The 22,410-nt window shown below is 41.4% G+C and overlaps 1 protein-coding gene across 5 annotated transcripts; it reads right to left on the reverse strand.

Moving 5' to 3' along the window:
* Nucleotides 1-427: 427 nt before the first annotated feature.
* RNF34 (ring finger protein 34) lies at nt 428-16,367 on the reverse strand. 5 transcript variants are annotated; one of them, XM_033097899.1, is made up of 8 exons: nt 16,189-16,203; nt 15,321-15,426; nt 13,874-13,942; nt 6,822-7,040; nt 5,256-5,663; nt 4,004-4,105; nt 3,557-3,758; nt 434-1,372 (listed from the first exon to the last, which is right to left on the reverse strand). In XM_033097899.1, the coding sequence occupies exons 3-8, from the start codon at nt 13,880-13,882 to the stop codon at nt 1,182-1,184; spliced, it is 1,131 nt and encodes a 376-aa protein (XP_032953790.1). In that variant the 5' UTR covers nt 13,883-13,942; nt 15,321-15,426; nt 16,189-16,203; the 3' UTR covers nt 434-1,181. The 5 variants fall into 5 exon arrangements, with proteins under 5 accessions (XP_032953789.1, XP_032953791.1, XP_032953790.1 ...); XM_033097898.1 differs by lacking the exon at nt 15,321-15,426 and having other exon boundaries at nt 428-1,372; nt 16,189-16,328; XM_033097901.1 differs by lacking the exon at nt 15,321-15,426 and having other exon boundaries at nt 6,822-7,036; nt 16,189-16,328.
* Nucleotides 16,368-22,410: the final 6,043 nt, after the last annotated feature.

Here is a 22,410-nt window from a genome sequence, read left to right on the forward strand (position 1 = left end):
CACCCTTGGTGTGGCCTGGCTGAGGCTGCAGAGGAGTAAGCGGGCCCTTTCCTGTTCTTAATGCTTTTTATTCTGTCTTTCATCTCTTACACTTTTGTAAAATACTTTAAAAAAATCTGTTTCAAATTGAAAAAAATTTAAAAAACATTGGCATCAGAGCTAAGTTCAAATTCTGACATGCCCACTTTTTCACTGAGATTTTAGGTTAAGTTCTTTAACTTCTCAGAGATCAAGCTCCCCATCTGCAAGGGGAGGCAGGACCTATTTCAGAATGCTGGAGATAACCTTAAAGCTAGGACAATACCTGGTCACGGTGAACAGCGATAACTTACCAGTCAGTCAGCAGCAAAGGGGGAGGTGCTCCCTTCTCTGCGAAGACACCCATTTATGCTGTAAAGTGAATCAGGAACTGACCAGACAATGTAAATAAAAGCATTTTTGAAAATCTAATTTTATTCCTAAAGTTCAAATCAGCTAGCGGTAGCACTGAAAATACACTTTCACTATACAAAACAGTGTAAACCAATTACACATTAATAAAGAATTTAACACACACACTTCTCTAATGAAAGCAGCTAGATGCAGCCCTTGCTATAAAAAGCTGTACCTGAACAGAAACGGACAAGTTTAGTCTAAGGCCCTGGCAGTAGACTACAGAATGTCAGTTGTTCCCAATTACGTTTAAATGCAGAAATAGCAACAATGGGGAAACTTACATTCATCAAATAGCATTTGAAATATACACGACTAATGAAACTGGACATTCAAAGGTGCCACTGCTCGCTGTACCATGTCGGTCACTTGTGGACAGTGATCTCACCCAGAGAATAGAAGTTTCAAACATCTGAGTAGTTTAAGTCAAAAATAGAAGGAAGGAGAAATAAGAGCATAAATGTCCTCCAAAGGGAGAGTAGCTGATGCCATAAGCAGTCTGACTCCAGCAATTAATGGGCACAGACGTGTGAAGAAGCCCGGTTGAACCTGGGAAACCGAGCGAGGCCTCAGGCTGACGGGCGCATGGCATGGGCCAGTGCTGCTGTAACGTAGGATGGATCTTTGTCCCTAGGTAGTAGTGAAAATAACTTCTAAGAAGAGCTTTCAACAGTAAGCTTCCAGTCCCTCTGTGCACTGAGCTGCCTGGGACCGAGCCTGGGGGCAAGGGTCCGGTGGGGACGCCCGCCTCAGGACTTGAACACGTGCACGGCGCGCACCACGTACTGCCGGCAGATGGGACACTCGCTCATGCGCTTGCCGCACTTGGTGCAGGTGACCATGTGGCCACACTCAAGCAGGACGCAGTCGATGACGGCATCCATGCAGATGCGGCACAGGCTGTCGTCTTCCTCGTCCTGCAGCTGCAGCCGCTCACCATCTGAAAGGCAACAGAGCTGGGGCTGCAGCAAGACACCCCCGCCCCCACCCCAGGCTCAGCAGCCACCGGCTGAGTGACGGCGCCAGGCCCAGAATGACCCCACTGCCACAGAAATACCGTGTTTATTAATATAAGACCCAGTATTATGTTATATTAGGCCTGGTCTTATAGTAAAATAAGACCGGGTCTTATATTAATTTTTGCTCCAGAAGACGCATTAGAGCTGATGGGCCGGCTAGGTCTTATTTTCGGGGAAACACGGTAGTCCCAACTTTCCTTCACTAGAAATGGTGATAGTCGTAATGCCTACACCCAGTAGGGTTTTGTGAAGGATAAATGAGAAATGCTTAGCTTAGGGCCATTTATGAAGAGCCTAACAAATGTTAGCTATTTAATTCATTTTCTATGTAATTCAGGGTTTTTGTTAGAAAGATAGATTGCCTCTGTAAATAAAAACGAAGAACCCCTAGGTTGTCCAAAACATGGACCTTGGAGTCAGAACACCATTGGAATTTCTAGCCCATCTGTATGACTTTGGGAAAGGCGCAGTCTCCAGGCTCGTCTCAGTAGGAAGAGGAGCTATATTTTCACACTGATGGGGAAATTATGAAGAGCTGTACATCAAGTAACCTGCAGTTGGGGGTGGGCACCCCCCTCACATCCCCTAGCCTTGAAAGTACCTCAAAAGTCATGTGTTTCAAACTGGCTACCCTGGTACTGCTGGAGTCTGTCTAACTCAAAAGGGATGGGTCATCCTGGATCTTTGGCCCAGATTAGGTTGAGAAAATCCAGACTGAATAAGCAAGGTACTGAATGAGTTTGAAAAGTTCATCGCAGCCTGAGATTTGGCCATAGAGCTATGGACATTGAGCTTCCCTTTCTACAGATCATAGAAAGGATCGATGGGAATCATGAATATGGTTACAAAGAAAAGAACAGGAATTCAAGCTTGAAAAGCCAGTAGTAGTAGTCCCTGGACTTAAGAGAAATAAACACTGTCATGTCAAGAGATTCTTGTAACCTGGTTCACAGTCTATGCCACTACTGGGGAGTGGGCAGAAAGGATCCACAGGATAAGATGACAGATGAGCCGATGAAGACACTAGAAGGCTCTTGAGAGTAATCCGTCTGGGCTTTGGTCTCCTGCATGGAAGGTTCCTTCCAACTCTTAAAACTTCCGAGCACATAGCAAAGGAGCCAGAGACTATCAGGCTTCTGGGTAGGGCTATTGGGGTGAATCTCTGCATAAGTGGCTGAAGCCAGTCAAAGCAGGAACGATTCCGTGAGCTTGGAGACTGGACCGGCAACTGAGAAAGGTCTTTAGGCAGTGATGCGTGTCGTGGCCTCTTGTACCATCACTCCTTGAGGGTGGGAATGGCCTTGCCTACCAGCGAGTACTGTACACAGTGTGGCATTTATATTTACTGAGTAAACTTGACTTCCGCTCTCCCCTCACTCCCGGAATGCCATTTCCCAGCCATAGCCTACGACCTCTGAAGGTTCAAGGATTAAAATTCCTGTTATCTACCATTGTAGCAACAGCTAACCAGCTTTCAAAGAAAAAACTCAAGATGATAGAAGTTGGTGATGGGAAGACTTTTTAAGTCTAGATAAGAACACAATATTTGTCAGTCTGAACACAACTGCCTATAAATGCTCTGTGGCTTGGTCTTGTTAGCAGCTGAGGATTTGTTCCATGCTTCATCAATAAATAGTTCAGAAGTTCTTAACCTCAGCTTTTTGTGACTTACTCAGAAACTAGTAATACTCGATGCTAAGAACTACTTAACATCTTGGCCCTAGGGAGTAATTTCCCCACTGTTAGGATTTAAAAGGTACAACTGAGATAACCGAAGTATTGGTATACCTGAGGGGTTAGTTAGAAAACAAGCATTTTTATAGACAAGGAATTTCATTCCAGTTCAAACAAATTATGGCAGGAAAACCAGCCTGAGCAAATGATTATCTGCCTCACTTGGCAATCAGTGGTGGTCTCACAGCCAAAATCACATGATGAATTTACTTCTTGACAGATCTATAAACAGGTTCATATAACTAATCCACCCAATAAAAGGATACATAATTTTCTCAGAAATATATTTGACTTAATCGTGACAGAAAATAGCCCAGTTTCTAAAGCCTAAGGCAGGATACCAGAGGGGGAAAAAGAAAAAATAAACCTACATGACTTTTGGTTTTCTTCATTCTCTCTGTATAACCGGTTGACTTTCTCCACCAGCTCCCATTTTTCACAACAGCCAGAATAGTTGACAAAATTCCGAGCCAGGATTTCCTTCAGCTGGCGCACGCTCATCCCTTCCACATCGTCAAGGCTTGACAGGTCCGACAGCGAAGCTCTCACTCTCTTCTTAGAGAGGCCAGGCGTCTGAAATCAGAGCACTTTTATGAAGACCTTCCACAGCAAGGAAAACAATGTGCTGCCCTCGCCCTACAGCCGCCACTGGCCCTGGACATTCTTCCCAGACTTCTGGTCAGCCCTCAGTTTTATATGTTGTGCTACGTCCAAAGCAGAAGAAAATCCTGTGCTAATCCAGCCAAAGTGCACATGGGCACGTGTCCCGCCGGCCAGGCCGACACCTCAGGGACACCAAATTGTACAGGAAATCTCACCCGTTCTTCCAAGTGTTCTTCATCGTCGTCTTCATCATCGTCTTCATCATCATCCTCATCTTCTTCTTCTTCTGTGTTTGCTGAAGCGATTTCACTTTGTACCTATACACACAATGGATCTGGGTAAGTCCAGAATGACAGTTTCCTGCCAACCTTTCTGCTGTGGAAGGAGCAAACCCGCAGAATGACCTCAGCACCGGGTAGACTCCATGACTGCTTTGGATCCGGAAGGCTGCTTCCTCTCCCAAAGAGCCTGGCCCCACATGATTCAACCAACAACTCACCTTCCATAAAGTTATCTCGAGAGCCAAACTCCTAGATGTATATGAATTTATAAAACCTAACCGGAACTTGAACTCCCCAGGAGGGTCCCACTGTGGAATTCCCAAGCCGTAAGCATAGGGAACTGCACTGAGTCATTATCAAAGGACCTGCATGTAGCTGGTCTAACTGGAGCCTCTAAACTACAGACAGAAACGAAAGCTCTAAGATCAGCCCAAATGTCAGGGATATTCAGTTGGAAAGATCTCATTCCTAATTCCAAAGAATGCTTTCTAGACTTCTTCACTGATGGCTAATGCTAGTTCTAGTTTTTAAAAATCCTCAATAGCCAGAGGTCCTCTTTTCTTTAGGAAGGACAGAAATCCTTTTGAGTTGGTTTATGTACCTTCCTTTACATCTTTCTCTTTTGATTTTATTTTGACCATAGCTCTACAACGGTCTAGGTCAGTTCCCAGTTTCAAATATTCCACCCCACTGGTTCACAAGCACCATGTGGTGGCATCCAAAGACCCACACCTCCCAAGTGGTGTTATAAACCCAAAAGTGGCACAAAAGTCAGATGTGTCTCATGTTTGCCAAATAATTACACCAGCTCTCATTTGGAAATGATAAAACTCCTAGCTTGGACTTACCTAATTTATGACTTTAGAAGACACACAAATAGTCCCGCAAATGTTTATAAGCTACTTTTCACAGTCATTATTTCAACAGTTAGTATTTAACTATATAAGACAGGGAAACTGAGGTAACTAAGGTCAAGAGACTAACGAGTTATTTTGGTCCCTTCAGAGAGTTGACTTGGGGGCCACCTAGCACCTAAGCTTGGAGACTCACGTCAGGAGAACCTGTGAGTGTAGGTCCAGCAGCGTGTGGAATCTCTGCTCCCGCAAGGAGACCTCAAGCCCTGCAGGCCCCCCACATGGGGCTGAGTGTAGACATGCCCGGCCCTCAGGTAGTTACTCCCTCGTACCTGTGCCAGCGCTCCAGATCCTAAGGTCCGGTCTCTACCCATAAGTTCTCCCTGAAACGAAGACATGGTGGCAGAGGGGGCTGTATAGTTTGAAAAAAATGAATGTGTAAAAAAGCTAGAATTCTGGGACCTTGAGGAATTCAGACTGCTTGTGTCCAGGTCGTCCTCAGAGCCCAGCCCATGGTGGCACAATACCAGATCTACCAAGTCTTCTTTCTCTCGACAGGTGTCAGTTGGTATGTTTCTAAGAAGGAGATATTGCCGTAGATCCTTCACTTTCAGTCGCATTAACTGAGGGCGCTGAAAGGCCGTCTCTTGTAGTAAGTGACAAGTGGAACATCTACGAAGATTTTCTTGTAAGACCGAACAAACGGAGCAAAAATCCTTCTTGCAGTCACAACATACATGCTGAAGAAACAGAAAAGAAGCATTTAATGATAGCCAGATCCGAGCAGTTGTGAAAGCACGAGTTTTCTTTCTTTTTGCCTTCAATTAAATTCAATTCTAGTTCTTAGGAAGTCCTCTGTGGCACGACTATTCTCACAGGCGTTTTTGTGTTCCAAAAGGCATGAAAATCAACAGTCACTGCCGAGGCAGTTTGGATTCACAGAAGTTCAAATCAGCCCTTTAAGAAAAACATACACTCTTGTGTTAAAGAATTACAACCTTTCCACCCCTTGGTGCAAACATGTAATTAGCAGAACAGAGCCACATGGAGCAGAAAACACAACCACACACGCTTCCTGCTCTTTTCCTATATGAACAATTTCCCCATTTAAAGAGAAGGGGGAAAAGCATTTAAAGAGAAGGGGGAGAGGAAACTGATCTCTCAAGGTCAATCCAGGCAAAAGAGGACCCCACTAATTCATGTACCCTACACGGCCTTAATCACAAAGCGAAACTTAAAGAAGGCACTGAGATGTGGTAGTTTCTGCCTGGTGCATTGTTCCCACCAGCCAACACCTGTTCCTTAAGTATTTCAAAGGACTGAATTGACAATCAAAGACTGCGAGAGGGCTCAGCATTAGGACAGTTCTCACAAAGGGCAACTTTCTGTCCTGGAGAAAATAACTGTTAACCCAAGTGTTTTATGTTGAATTTCTAAACAGTAATCTTAATACTTACATTCATTTCTTCAGTCGAGTTAAGAATATGGATAGAGACACTTTTTTTTTTCTCCAGAGGGCCAGGCGGCAATTCAGAGACACATTTTTTAAAACTAGAGATCCGAGTTACAGTAAATCATTTCTGAACAAAACTGCAGACTAATTAAAGCTCGTGCTTCAGAACATAAGCATCATCAGGAAGAATCAAAGTGTACAAACAGGTCAGAGTTCAGGAGAAAGGATGCCTAAGCAACGTTACAAATAACAATATCTAGTCAGAAAACCTGAACAGTAGTACAGTCCCTTCAACTGAGGACTTTTCTAAACAGGAAATGGTTAACAGGACTAACCTTTTGATATTTTTATAAAAAGAAATGAAGATTCATTCGTATTCAAAATTACATACAATCAAGAATTTGGTTAACTATGTCTTTTGCATATAACATTTCTTCCAACTCACCTTCTTTCTAAAGACTGAAAATGACAGTCCACAGGCTTTGCAAACTATATTAGGCCCTTCTGCAGGTGCTGGTGGGTAAGTGGAAAAATCAGAGTTTGGTGTAAATCGAAATGGACCGGTACCTCCGGCAAACCCTGACTGCTGGCCCCTGACTGCTCCGGTTCCCATGACTTCATTCAGCAGCCCACAGCACGAAGCCCACATGGACGTGGCGCCTGCCTGGAAAGAACACAAGGAGGGACCAGTTTAAAGCTAAGTGGAACCTGGGCTCTCTGGGATCCTCAGGGAATGCCATTCAGGAGAGAGATGTTTGCCCTAAATAACTTCAAGATTTTTCTTTTAAGCATCGAAATTTTAAGTTATTTGGAAAGAGAAAACTTTCTAGTATTTGCAAAGAATATTTGGCATTGGGGATACTCATGATGTATTGTTAAATAAAAGGAAGGGATACAGGATGAATCAAATTTTATTAAACAAAAAACATTCATAGAGACAAGTGCACACGCAGAAAAACAATGACTGGATAGAAATACATGTGCAGTATTTGGGATGTGCTAACCCCCAAAATTGTTTGTTTATCTGAAATTCAAATTGAACCGAGCACCCCGTATTCTATCTAACAACGTCAGAGTGGTGACTACCACACTAGAAAGCAGTTCTACAGGACAAGGTAGACTTTCCCAGCTATTGTTCAGCAGAAATAATATAAATACAAATTACTTAATTTCATTAAACTTCTGTTCTCTCATTCGTAGCTGGGCATAAACTATGGCATATATATAAATGTTTTACTGTTACAGAATGACTGGGAAAACATTAAAATGCCAACTGAAGCTCTCTAGGTTTTAATGTATCTTGTATAATTTACTTTCTTGGATTTTCTCTACTTTCCAATTTTATAGAGAATATATTAATTTGACATTAAGCAAAATACTTTTAGAAAGCAGTTATCCTATCTCTTCAAACTGAAAATACTGAACACAATTTTTGATGACTTGCTAACCATGATTTCCCAAAGTGGACAGGCCATTTGCCACTCCACGGACTGGCTTGAAACGACTGTATTGCCTTTTGTTTGTTTTCTCTCCTTTCTTTCTGTGAACCACGACGGCTATTACTATACCTACTGCTAGCAACCTTTCTCATTTTTTATTTATATTAAACATAAATATAGTTTTAGTGAGGGCTCAAGGTATTTGCCCATACTTAAATTATAAAAGCTGTAGTGTTTAGAACCAGTGGGCTTTTGCCCCTTGTCCTAATTTCTTAAGCATATTCTAGACTCTAGATAATGTTGACAGGTAATGGAAGTCGGGGGAGGTGAGCTTTTAGTTATGATGGCAGCTCATGACAGTGGCATAGTTCATTTAACTATCTAACTCTGTCAAACACTTACTGTTTGTCCAACAAGCTCTTTAAAAAAACAATTGTTTAGCAACCTTAAAATGCTATAGAAGGATCATGCTATTCTTGCTACTACCCAGAGTAATATGCTGTATTAAATTTAGGGAAAGGAGAAGGTAAAGCAGCAAGAAACCACAATATGAAGTTCAAACAGTTTTAAGTATCAGGGTCACTGACTTAAGTATTATGTAGCTTCATACCCTATAATTCTCAAGAAATAGCAATGCCTTTAAAAGTCAGGTTAAATTATAGTTAATAGTTCATGTCTTTAAGTAAAAATATGCCTCACTCTAGTGCCATGGTTTGTTTAAACATAAAAGGATGAAAATCCAGATTTACTAACAGTTCATTTCAAGTGAGTGTTCTTTTACCAAAGGATTCATCTATACTGCTTTGAACAATGAGCTCTTAAAAACAACTGACAATGTTTTAAAAAATTCAATTTGCACGTAACATTTTGGGGGGATTATACATCAACTGTAGAACATAACACTGAGATACTCTTTTCTTCATTCCAGGAGTTAAAAGTAGTTTCTGAGAAGCTTCAGCTTCCTGCTGACTTAGCTACTGAACAGTTAAACAGCTGTGTTAGCTTTTATCCCCCTTCTGATTCCTGGGAGATGTTGTCTCCTCAGCTCCAGTGCAAGTTCCTTGAGGACGGAATTGCTTTCTTCCACGGCATCTAGTTCAACCATCACTACTGGTAAGTAAATATCATGTTTCCCCAAAAATAAGACCTAGCCGGACCATCAGCTCTAATGCGTCTTTGGGAGCAAAAATTAATATAAGACCCGGTCTTATTTTACTATAAAACCGGGTCTTATGATATGATGATATCATATGATATAATATAATACCCCGTCTTATAATACCCGGTCTTATATTCATTTTTGCTCCAAAAGATGCACTAGAGCTGATTGTCCGGCTAGGTCTTATTTTCGGGGAAACACGGTAGCTGTGTAAAAATTGCCTCTTTAAAGGCAATGTAATATTATTTAAAATTTTCATGCTACCTAGAAAGTTCAAATTGTCTTATTGAGAAAGAGTAATAAAGTAATAAACTATTCTGACCTAGCAGGCTAAAAATCTCAATGACAGTCCCTTCTAAAAGCAGCCTGTCACACGTTTCTATCAGAAATCGGTCTTAAAATGAGAGTTAAGGAAGGATACAAATTTTCAAACCTGCTAATAAGTATGATCATTAAATTCTAGGCTGAAAATATTCACAGCTCTGGTGAAGGAAACAGAAGGATTTATTCTGGGAAAACAGGTGGAAGCTCTGTGTAGACATCAATATTGGAGGGTACAATTTTGTCCCATTCCTGTTTCTATAAAGGGAGGCAATTTCTTCTTAATTCCCTAGAAGGGGAAATAATGAAAAGAACAATTCTGTCTTCTTTTGGCCACTTCTTAAAAAAATAAAAATGAAAGAACAGAGCCCAAGCCAACCCTCAGTGTTGTCGCAGGCAAAACTATGTTGCTATAACCTAATATTTGGTACAACTCAACCAACCGTAGCAGAGGGAAAGAAGAAACACTGAAAAATCTAGGTTTCAGCCTCATTAGATCTGTGAACTTAAATTTGGACAAAATCTCCCAATAAGAGAATAACCTCCCAATAAGAAAATACTCTTAGCATCATCCTGAAGATTAAACCTACCTATCCTACCTATATTGTTATCCTCTGACAGTAGCATTTGCGACACTCCAGCCTTCTGGAAAGGTGAGAAATTTGAAACAGTGGAAGCCCCAGTCACTAGTTTTATTTAAAGTACCTTTCTTTACCGTCAAGCATATTTTAAAAACTTAATTTCCTTTTCCCCTTCAATCTTCGTTTTCTAGCACTCAAGTACTGAAACGAAGGTGATCTCTTTAGAGACTCGATCTTCTTCCGAGCAGTTATTTTGAGTCCTGTACCACAGTGGCTGCTGTCACTGCCTCTTGCTAAGACAGTGCCTAGTCCTGGGAAGCCACCCTTAAGACAGTGGCTGAACTCACCAGGGAGCCATAAAAAATACTGATGCCTGGGTCCCAGCCCCAAAGATTCTGCCTTAACTGGTCTGGGGTACAGCTTGGGCATCAGAATTTTTTCAAAATTCCCCACGTGACTCAAATGTATACCTGAGGTAAAAAGATTAGTAACTGCTCAGTCTAGGGGATTTCCTCTTCCTGCCTACTTCAGCTGGAGAACCACTCTCAGCAGATTCCTTCATGGAAGGGGTTGTGGTTACCTCTGAAGCCTGTGTCTCTAGAGTTCTAAGACCAACACTTTGGCCATGTGCTCCTCATGACCTGTCTACATTCCCCCCCACACACACCAAGTAGTGAAACATGCCTTTAGTGCTTCCTTTCCCTCTATGGTTTCTCCTAAACCTTTAAAAAGCTCAGCTGAGTGTTCACAACTTAATCTGATTCTCAAATTTGTTCATTTCTTTTTACCACATATCAGCATGGAACTTTTGCTGGAATTTGGTGCCTTCATTTTATTTGCTCTTTGCTTTTTTGGCCCAAACTTTTGATTTTCTAACTTATTCTTCTACATGTTTTCTTGTGTGCAATGTCCAACATTGGAAGAAAGACAGTGATTACGGGGTCTGTCAGAAACAGCCAGTGTTCAAACTATTTTTGTCCTCCTTCACCTCCAAGATGAACAGTCAATCCAGAAGATGAATCCTCTCAGGCTTGGGCTCTATCCCCTTGCTCCCCACTTTGGTATGTTTCATCTTCCTGTACTTTCCCTTAAAGTCCCAATTTCCTTATTTTCACCTGCATGTCCCTCAGGGCACAGGCATCCCTCCGTACCCTGACATTCTCTTAATAATGCTTGAGGTGTCCTATACCCTTTACACATCTGTCCAAATGTTCTGTTATTACTTGATATAAAAGACTTGAAAATCCGAATTTTCAAGTGATAAACTCTATAAAAGGAATTGGGGAACAATTATTTAAGAGCGCATTTTCCCAACAGTTTATTAAATGTGGGTTCTTGAGTGGTGGGGGGGCATGCCAATTCATTCTCTGAGCTCTCGACTCTGCCTCTGTTATATTTCCTTGGAGCGCAGTTACTGTATCTGGTCGGGTAATAACCTAAGTCTCCCCCTTTTGCACCCTCCCTTTAAAAGCTTTAAGACCCAAGTTCATGTTCTTTCTATTTCTGTCTTTACTAACCTCTAATACCTTCTGCCAGTTCAATCAGCCTGAATTCCCTTATTTTTATTTTATTCTCTCTCTGCTCATCTTTTGGTAATAAGATTGAAGCAGATTTCCCATACTCTATTTCCTCCTAGATTTTCTGAGCAAACCCAGTTCCTAGACAGATAGCGTGCAAGGCACAGACCTTTGGCTTTTTGAATTTGCACTGAATTCACTGAGTTGTTGCTCTGCCTCAATTCCAAAGAGGTGTATTCCTCACACAGGGGTCACCATCCATCCTTTACTTACCTTTCCATGAATGAAGCCAAAGTCTGGATTGCTGAAAACTAAAACTACGATCTGGGTTTATATGACTAACAATTCTAAGTTCTACTTGGGACCACGGTTGAAAGGACTCCACAGGCTAAACCACATGAATCTAAGAGGTTTGAAAACAGCAATCTGTAAAGATGAATACATTTCCTCCCTTAACCAAGAATGTAGTTCAAAACAAGAGAATAACTGAAAAAGACAACTATCTACCTATGCCTGTCACAAAACTCCTAGCTGAAGGAATTTAGCTGTGTTTGCAGTTTATTTTCTAGACAAAAATTACTGAAAATGACTTTTCCTTCATAATCTAATCTCTTTCCTACATACACCCTTCGGCCAGAATTGCTCCTGAATAGCTTAGTAGCCATGGGATGGACCATGGCCTGCCTGGCTTGTTATCAGTTAAGAACCAATTAAAAACTTACATGATCCATAGTAAGAAATTAAATTCTAAAGCCTCCTATCTGGACAGACACCTACATCTCCTCATGTTATTCTGCTACCCAATGCCAGTTCTTGCGTCTTTTTCCAAAGCCAGTGCACTAAGATTTTTGAGGGCTAATTACACCATTTTTTCACTCCCAATTTGGAATTAATAAATAAGACTGACTTTAGCTCTACAGCGAACTGGTCTTGATATGACACCCAGGCACTGCCACAGCTGATCAACAAACAGCAGCTTAACATCCAGACTGCCACCCCCCTTAGGAAGACAGACCCTAGACGGTCCCAGGAAGTGCTGAGCCAAAGCATGTTTAGCAACTTTGCTAACGCTCACCAACATAAAAGTTTCTTTTTTTCTCTGGTAACAGAAAGGCTGCAAGTTCCTCCTACATTGTTCCTTCCTAGAGAATGAATTAGAAATTCTGTGCCCTCTGTAGGAATATGAAGGAAGGGAGTGGAGTGTTACCCACAAACCTAAACGATTTGCATGAGAATGGAACTGACAGTTTCCAGCGCTGTGACACATTTCCGCAGCAATAAAAGACTACCAATTTATAAGCAGTCTCTCAGGTTCCTCAGTCAGATTCACAAGACATAAGCTCATTCTGGATCATTTCAGTCAACAAAGCAAGAAGAAATGTGTTGTTTCTTTGTAAGAGCAGCGGCCCATTCTCCTTTCTGGCAGAGTGCCAGTTTTCAAATGGCCTCCAGGTTCAGCTGTCTTTGATTGTGTGTGTGTTTGTGTATGATCTAATATGCTTTTAGAATCCCTGTGGGAGAGGGGAGTACTTCCCAAATGGTCAATTTAAAGAACATACACAAAGTTTACTACAAATTTTGAATCCAATTCTAAACTACATCAGGATATGATCCCTTCTAATGATTCCACCAAATGTAGTACTAATCAGGCAAACTAGAATGAAGGAGTAAGAAAAGCTATGGTGGTTTCCATGAAGATTAAATAACAGCCAGAGAGAGAGTGGATGGGTTTGAAAACAGCAGAAAACTAAATGATCGCAGTTCTAAATCATCTGCTTTTGATTAAACTAGGTAAGCAGCAGTGATCATAATGTTACCTCCTAAGAATTGTTTGCCACAACTTTAACTTAAATATAGTAATATATTTCACAGTTATTTTAAGGATAAACCTTAAGTTTCAAATTCAAGAACATTAATTTTCTTGGATGTTGTAAGAAGCTACAAGGACCAGGTAGAGATTCAGTGCTTCCGCTAATGTAAGTTTCCTCAGATAATTCAACCACTGGAGGCTTTGTTCTAAACTTCAAACAACCTTTAGTTTGGTAAAACTCAATGTTCTTGTGCTAAACAATATGAAAAGATGTTTCAAATCTTAAAACCAGTAATATAAAACAGTAAGTTTTCATTTAAATTTCAATTAGGTTAAACTTTCCTTCAGAACTTAAAGCAAAACAGAAGAAACAGTTGTGATAATAAGCAAAAATCTTTACCCTATTTAGGGCCACCAGAAAAACATGCTCCTTAAAATGTGAAAGGATTTCTTATTGAAACCACTGCTTCAGTATGCAAGGAACTCTGCTGTATTAATGACCAAATATCAGACCATATACCACAAAGGAGGAAATTCTACCTACATCTTAAATTCTTTTTTCATTCCACTTGGATATTAAGCAGGTTGCAAAAATTGCTGATATTGTAATATTTTCAGGCAAGACATTTGGTCTAATTGACAGTTTTACAATGTGTACTGGAGATCATACCTTCCTCATGTTTGGGTTTTGTTTTCTTTTTCTAAACAGTATACTTGATCCTTAGCACCACTCCCCCACCTTTCAGAGAAAAAAAAAAGAAAAGGAAATTACAGTCAACAGATTACTTTCTCCTTGATATCTCATTTTGAGCTTGGAAGAATAAACATGATTAGTACAATTAAGGAAGGGTAAGATCAACATAACTATGGAAAAACAAGCAGGATTAAATCAAATTAACATAGGATATCAGTTTGATTTTTAAAAAATCTATTACAGGAGTTAATTAGATGCTACTCTAAGGTTAAACAGTTACTGAGTCTTCAGACGTAAAACCAATTTCAAAACATCAGTTTCTAAACGAACAAATTAAAGAAGAAAGTAAATACCCATACCACATGTATACTAAAATCAGGCTGCTCCTGGGTTTGAGTGAAGATGTGCTTATCTGATGCTTAGCTTTTACGGTAATTTCAATTCCACTGCAAGAAGTACTTGCTTAGATGAACATTCACATGTTTGAATTCCATGCCATCAGGAAATCACTGATCAAGCACAGAAATCTACAGATGAGCATACCCCACACTTAAACAATTTCACTATAAAACAGTTAAATAAACAATAGCCCAAATCTTAAATTTTGTGAATCCAGTTTTCACAAAAACAAACCAAAAGCAGTATCTTCATAATTGTCATCCCGCTCAGATTGATGTCTCTTTAGGTCTGCATTTTACTTCATAAAATATACATCTTTTCCACATTTTCAACTGCCACCAAACTGTTTCTAAAATTTCAACTCAGAAAGCAGTATCTTCCACCTAAATTCAAAAACACTTGTTTTTAAAGAACTTGATTAAAAAATTCAACAGTGGACCTGTCCCTAATTCTTTCTATCTACATTTAGTTCCTTAATGGACCACAAATTTAATACTAATAAAGATAATGACATTCTTTGAGACAGTATATATAAAGATCCCTACTTTGTTTTTGGATCTTAACACAGTAAGATGATGGGTTTCAGGACAAAAAGCTAGTTTTAGACATTTTAATAGTTATTCCAAGTTGAAATATTTTATAGCTAAATATTTAAAAATAAGCTCCTATGATAGCCTCATACTTTAACCATGCATAGGTCAAAAGTTACCTATTCGAAAAAGCTTCCTTGCTTGCTGCAGCCAGAAATATCTTTTTGCTCCTGAGGGTTTCACATTTTTTCATTCTCATAATGTGGTTACTTGAGAATCTCTCCTCTTTTGATTGGCACACTCTTAAAGGGTGGGGCTGTGTTGTGAATTACTCGAACTTACATCTCATGCTGAGCTAACACATAAGAAAGTTCAACAAAATATTTGCTGAATTTCTCTAGCCACTTGACACTCCCTTATCAATCTCCCACAGGAAATCTTTGGGACTTTGTGAAGATAAGAGTTTTAAGCTAGCAGCTCATTCTTTTTCTTACCGACATCAAGCACACCTCTTCTTTGAAATTAATGAAATCGTCCGCGTCTGAAAGAGCATCACCTTATGACTCATCCCACTTGGAGTTCGGCAATTGGAATCAATACCTGAATTGATTATTGTTGTACACAGAGCTCTTTAGAATTCTCAGTTCCCAAAAGTAGGCCAGAATCTCTCCCCTTCCCTTAAACTTCTCACTCAGTGATGCTCCCACGCTCTCACACCCACCTTGAAGATCTCAAGCTGTCAAATTACTTGCTGCGTACCTAGTGACGATGGAGACACAGGCAGTTTGCTAGCGCTCTAGGTCACGGCCCCAATGTTAAGCCTACGAAGAAATCCTTCAGAGTGGGATCCCCGAGGCCTTTCTAACATGTTAGCCTGGCCCCAGCCTCACCACTCCCCGCACCACTCCTTTTCCCTTCGTCCTGCAGTTTCGTCCTGCGACAGTCCGGTGTTGATCCCGACATTTGGGTTAGTTCAAGGACTCGGGGCGGGAGAGGGCACGCTGTGGGCAATGGCACGGAGGACTGAGGCGAGCACGAGTGGGTCTGCCTCAGGCCCCTGGGGACTCGGACAGGGCCCAGATCAGAGAGGGGGTCCCCGGCGTGAGCGCGGGGGGTGCCCGGCCTCTTCCCCCTCCTCGGGCTCGCTGATGGGAAGCAATGTGGGAGTTGGAGAAGTCCAGGAGCCCAGGATCTCCGCCCTGGGCCAGTCAGGGACCCAGATGCCGGCCGGGGACGCCCCTTAGCGGAGCTCTCTAGAGAGGTGCTGGCGGGGTAATCGCTGAGGCGAAAAGAAGGCAATTCGGGCGCCCCGGCCGGAAAGGAGAGGCGAGGAGGGACTGCCTTGCTCCACCGGCCCCTCACCTTCATGGCCGCGACCGCCGCGTCTCGGTCGGCTCTGCCCGGCAACTCAACACCATAGCAGATCCTCGCACAGACGCCCTCCTTCTTTCTGGGCAGCGATTACGGCGCCTCTTGAGGCAACCTAGCGTCCGGACGTAAGGGGCGTGGACACGCCCGCCGGGCGCCCTCGGGAAGAGAGCCGAGCGGCGGCCGAATCGGCCAATCCGGAGCCGAAACTCGGGGGAGACGGTCACCAGAGCCAATCATGTGGTGGAAATGGGGCGGGGCCTCCGACGCGGCCAGGTGGGCGGAGGAAGACGCCATCCGGCCACGAGCGGAGGTGAGCGGATCTGGGCGTGACGGGTGGCTTTCTACCCGCGGGTTTCTTAGTTGGGTGGCTGAAATCCGAGTCAGCGCGCCCTGAGGAATTTCTGCGGCAGACGTTTGGCTTTAGGTCAAGTTCCCCGGGCGGTGAGGGCGGGAAGGGGCGTGGTAAATTTGAGACGCCGATTGTTTTGAAGGCTTTTGTTATAACCGTCAGAGCAGGGCCTTAGATATCCTCCCGAGACTTGCAAGGCTCTCATACTTGGTGATGACCTCAGGTCTCCTCACTCGAGGGTAAGGTGAGCAGCCGCAGCTGCGCACGCAAGGACGCGGTTTTAAAAACAGGGTTTTATTGAAAACATTTCAACTAACGGATCTCAAATCCCAGCTTCTCCGTTAGAGTGATGTTCGAAACGGTCAAATTCTAGCACAAAGAGAATTCGGGTGAGTCCGTGGAGTTGACTTTATTTGAAGAGAGAAAGTGAAGTTGTAAATTATCGATTTTTTTCAGCCCAACTGGATGACAGTTGATTTTCCTACACTTCTTCCTCTCCCCTCTAACTCAACCAGTGTTTTAAGTATCTACGAGTAAATAGAAAGACATAAAGATGTCAAGTCACTTGTCATGAGGAGCTAAGACTGTTCTATCCCTTTTAATACATTTGTTTATGTATACTGTGTCATTAAAACAAAGCCACACCACTTACTTAGGCTGAAATGATACGTATTTTTTAGCTTGTTTTTCTTGCTTCAAGTACTGCTCAGATAACGTAGTTTTACTTCATACCCAGTATAGTCCTGGGTTTTCTTCTTTGGAAAAATGCAAAGAAAGCCTTTCACCATGTTGGAGTAGCAGCTTAGCTTCACTGGAAGAGAAAGTATAAATTCTAATGATCTAGGCACAAAGAAACTCAGTAAAACATTGCAAGTGATACAAAGCCATATTTCTCATTACAAAGGAAACTGGCAGATCTACCTCAAGAGTTAATAAATAAACACATGAAAAAAAGCTCAACATTATTAGCCATCAGTGAAGTGCTAATCAAAACCACAATGAGATGCCACTTCATACCCATTAGGATCTGTAAAATTAAAAAGACAGATAATAAGTATTGTTGAGGATGTGGAGAAATTGGAACCTTAATACATTGCTGGCGAGACTGTAAAATGGTGCAGCTGCTTTGGAAAAGTCTGGCAGTTTCTCAAAATGTTAAACATAGAGTTACCATATGACCCAGCAATTGCACTTATAGGTATAAACCCAAGAGAAATGAAAACACATGTCCACAAAAAAACTTCTATACTTGAATGTTCATGGCAGCATAATCAAAATAGCCACAAAGTGGAAACAACCCAAATGTCCATTATTTGATGAATAGACAAAATGTGGCATATCCATACAATGGAATATTATTTAGCCAAAATGGGAATGAAGTACTGACACACGTTACAATGTGGATGAAACTTGAAAACGTGATGCTAAGTGAAAGATGCCAGTCACAAGCAACCACATAGTGTATGATTCCATTTATATGAAATGTCCAGTATGAGTAAATCCACAGAGAAAGAAAGAGTAGCACTTGCCTAGGATTGAGAGGGTTAGGAGGAAATGGAGTGACTGCTAAGAGGCACAGAGTTTCTTTTTTGGGGTGATGTTCTAAAATTGGTTGCACAACTCTAAATATATTAAAAACTATTGAATTGTATAATTTAAGTGAGTGAATTATATGGCATATAAATTTTATTTCAATAAAGCTGTAATAATGATAATAAAGATACTGAAGAACAACACAAAAAAAGAGTTAATGCAGCTAAAGAGTGGCCAGAGAAAAGCAATTAGGTTGGTGCAAAAGTAATTGCGGTTTAAAAGGTTAAAAACAATTGCAAAAACTGCAATTACTTTTGCACCAACCTAATGGAACAACAAAACAATCAAAGGTAGGAAGAAATTTAAGTATTGGGGACCATTTTAAAACTGTTCTTGAGGAAGACTTGTCTTATTCTGTGCCTAGCATAAAGCAAGCTCCTAATAAATGTTTGAGTGAATTCTTTCTTCTGGAGGACTGAGGATTATAATATTGAAAAATAAAGAGTAAATAGAATACAGATGAGTTCACAATCCCTAAATACTTGAAATTGGGACCTCGTGAAGCTTGAGAAGCATTTTGTGCTTAAACATACTTTTCAGTAATAGTGATACGCATTATGTTATCAAAATTTTTTCTTTTAAACTTTATGTAATAACACAATTTTTCAGTTGTGTATTAATTGTACCAATTGTGGTTCAGGAAAATGTGGTCTGCTAACATAGTCATAACTGCCAAATACTTTGTATGTCAGAGTCAAAAAGTATTACCAAGACACGTGGGATAATTTATTGCAGCTCAACTACTTGCTTAGGACATAATGGGGCTGTTCTCTGAGTTTTGTTTTGTTTTTTAATCCCTCAAAAACATTCTTTTATTGAATTCATAATGTGCTGTAAGTCAATTAAGTAATTTCAAAACCTCTCAAATTGAAGAAGCATTATCTAAAAAAAAAAGTGTCATCTAAATTTTTTTAAGTTACTGAATAACCTTGTTTCTTTCAACATCATGTATATGCATAAAACAAGAGGGTAGAAAGTTAGCTATTTTTATTCTAGCAACGGACTCTCTCAACAATAATAAATTATGGAAAACCATATGAACCTTTTGCAAAGTTGGTTAGCAACTTGCTATTCTAAGCCATTTCTTATTTTGGAAAATTTCAAACATATATGAAGCAAATAGAATACTGTGATGGACTCCCATGTATCCATCACCCAGTTTTAACAGTTCTCTACGTTCTGCCATTCTTGTCTCATCTCCAACACTTGCATCTCTCCACCCACTCTCCACCCACCCCCGATCTGAGTTAAGATGCATCGTTAGAGTAGTGCATGACTCTGGTTGCCTAGCTATGAGCCAAATGAAAGCATCTGAGAATTGAATCTGGTTTGCTACGTTGTGTTTATCCATGGTCACCTTCACAAATATAACTATTTTACCTAGTCAAGGTAATCCATCTTTGTGGCCATTGCTTAAATTTCATCACTTAGGAGACCAAAAGTATTCTCTACTACCCTCATTCAACCTGAGTTTGCAAATGCCAAAGTTGTAGACAGGTCATAGAATCTATTCACCGACAGAATGAAAAAGCATCTCTTCACTGGAATGCTTAAGCCAGGTCTTATCTGAATCCCAGCTGTCTGATTGACTTGTGTTACAGTAAAAACAGTTTCAACAGCACTTACTGTACTTTAGAGAGCCGTCTCTGCAGTTGGTTCCACAGAATCAGTTTTTTTTGGGATTCAGAATCTTTTTGGAAGTCTGGTAAATTCTTTGCTGACTTGAACATATCACTCTCTTCTGCCTTGAGTTTCTCCAGCTATAAAATGGACATAATGATTATTAACTGCCAGCTTTGATCTCATACTTTGCTGAATGGTTGAAGAATTCTGATGCTGAAAGTGAAACAGAAACAGAACTTTAAATTGGTTTCCAGAGAGTAAAGCAAATAATGTAGGCCCATTTTATATTTCTCTGAAGTAAGATGGAGCACTTTACAGGCTGCCTCTTGTCCCCCATGATCTTCCTTAGTAGGCAGAAAGGGGACAGGATTTTCCTTTCATGGCTTGGGAAACTGAGCCACAGAAGTCATCTCTCTTGCCTGAGGCTTATGAGGTAGTGATGAAAGTTAGAATAGCTGCCAAGGCTCCTATCCCCAGCCCAGAATTATGCTCATCTGTATTACTATTCTTCTAATAAAGAGGCAGATCTTGCAAAACAAGTTAATTCTTGTACACTAGATTGCATTCACATATAACCTCTTTATGGATATTGTAAACGAGTCAGGGCAGTTTCCCACTGGTATTGATACATCATTTGATATATGAGTATATCAAGTACCCACTGTGTGCCAAGCACCAAAAAAGGGACATAGCCCTTCTCCTCATGGAGCTCAAATGGAGGTGATAAAAGAAAAATGTCCTAAGTGGTGTATTGGTTTCCTGGGGCTGCCATATTGAAAAAGTACAAACTTGGTGGCTTAAAACAACAGAAATTTGTTCTCTCACAGCTTTGGAGGCCAGAAATCCTAAATTAAGGTGTCAGCAGGGCTGTGCTTCCTCCCAACTTTCTAGGGGAGGATCCTTCCTGCCTCTTCCAGTTTCTGGCGGCTCCAGGCGATCCTTGGCTGTAGTTGCATCATTCCAGTCTCTGCCTCCATCTGCACATGGCCTTCTCTGTGTCTTTTCTCTCCCCACCCCCGGTTTTATTGGGACGTAACACTGTATTAGTTTTAGGTGTATACCATCCCTTCATCTGACATTGGTCGTTAGGGTAGGGGGGGTGAAATAGGTGAAAGGAGTCAAAAGGTGCAAGCTTCAGTTATAAAATAAGTCATGGGGATGCATGGTGATGCATGGTGACCATAATTAATAATACTGTATTGCATATTTGAAAATTGCTAAAAGAGTAAACCTTCCAAGTTCTCATCAAAAGAAAAAAATTCTGTGACTATGTATGGTGACGGATGTTAACTAGACATTGTGGTGACCATTTTGCAACATATACAAATATCGAATCATTATGTTGTAGTAAGTAGGAAAAAATGTGAACATTGAAACCAGTTTCTCAGCTTCCACACTGTTGACATTTGGACAAGCCCTATGAATTCCACGTCTAGATCTGCCAGTCATTCTCTTGAGCCACAGACCATGCACATCTTCACCTGTGGAAAAGATCTGTCTGCTCATGACCCACCTCCCTCCCACTCCTGCTCCATTCCCTGGGCCCTAGTCTTGGTACGTGGCACCACACTACACACCTAGGAGTCACCCTGAGCTTTGACTTCAACCTCAATCCCATATCCGGGCACTCTGTCCCCTTCTTTCACTCCACTCCATCCACTTCCCCAAGCCCTTAGCCAGGACCCACACTCAGGCCACATCTTCTCTTTATTGCAGCTGTCTCCTAACTGCCTCTCGCTGTTAGTCTTACCCATGTCCAATCCTTTCTCTTCCCTGAAGACAAATTGCCTTTGTATACCGTGAGTTTGGCCTTGTCTCTTCCTCTGGGACTTCCAAATGGCTTTATGATAACATCCAAACTTGTTAAAACAGCCTTACAGAGAGCCTTTCCTGGCCTGTTCCTTGCTCAGCCCTCCAGCCCCATCTGCCACCAACCTGGCCTAAACCTCCACTCTAACCATACTGAACTGCTTGCAATGCCCTAAATAGTTATCCTCTATCCTGCCTCGGGCTTTGCACATGCAATTTCTCTACTGAAGGAGCTCTTCATTGGCTTCTTCACCTGGCTATCAGTAATCAACGTTTACATACCACCTCTGCATAGTTTTGCAGGGAAGCTTTCTCTGAACCCCCAACGCTGGATCGGGTACCCTGATATATGTACATCATACCCTACACTCACTCTGTTATAGCACTTGTCACGTTGTATTGTAACTGCTTTTGGCAGCAGAGGGGGGCGGGGAGTGGCTGCTACTGCTTTAAAACTGAGGTACAATTAAGATATAAGAAAATGCTTGGATCTTAAGTGTTCAGTCCAGTGTTTTGGTGACTGCATACACCCATGTAATCACCAGCCAAAACAAGAAACAATATTTCCATCACCCCAGAAAGTTCCCTTGTGTCCTCCAGTCAACAGCCCCTCCCACCAGCAAAGGCAACCTACTGTGTAACTTGCCTGAATAGTCTGGAAGTTCCATGAGGGCAGTGACCATGTCTGCATTCTTTGTACATTTCAAAACCTAGCACATAATACGCTCTCAGTATATACGGGTGCACGAATGAATTCATGGACCATTGACAGAAGGGATAGAAAACTGGAGTGATTAATTTATTTGGATATCTTGAGGGTTAATATTGTTAACTGCAAC

This window comes from Rhinolophus ferrumequinum, chromosome 25, assembly GCF_004115265.2.
Source record: "Rhinolophus ferrumequinum isolate MPI-CBG mRhiFer1 chromosome 25, mRhiFer1_v1.p, whole genome shotgun sequence".
Lineage (NCBI taxonomy): Eukaryota > Metazoa > Chordata > Mammalia > Chiroptera > Rhinolophidae > Rhinolophus > Rhinolophus ferrumequinum.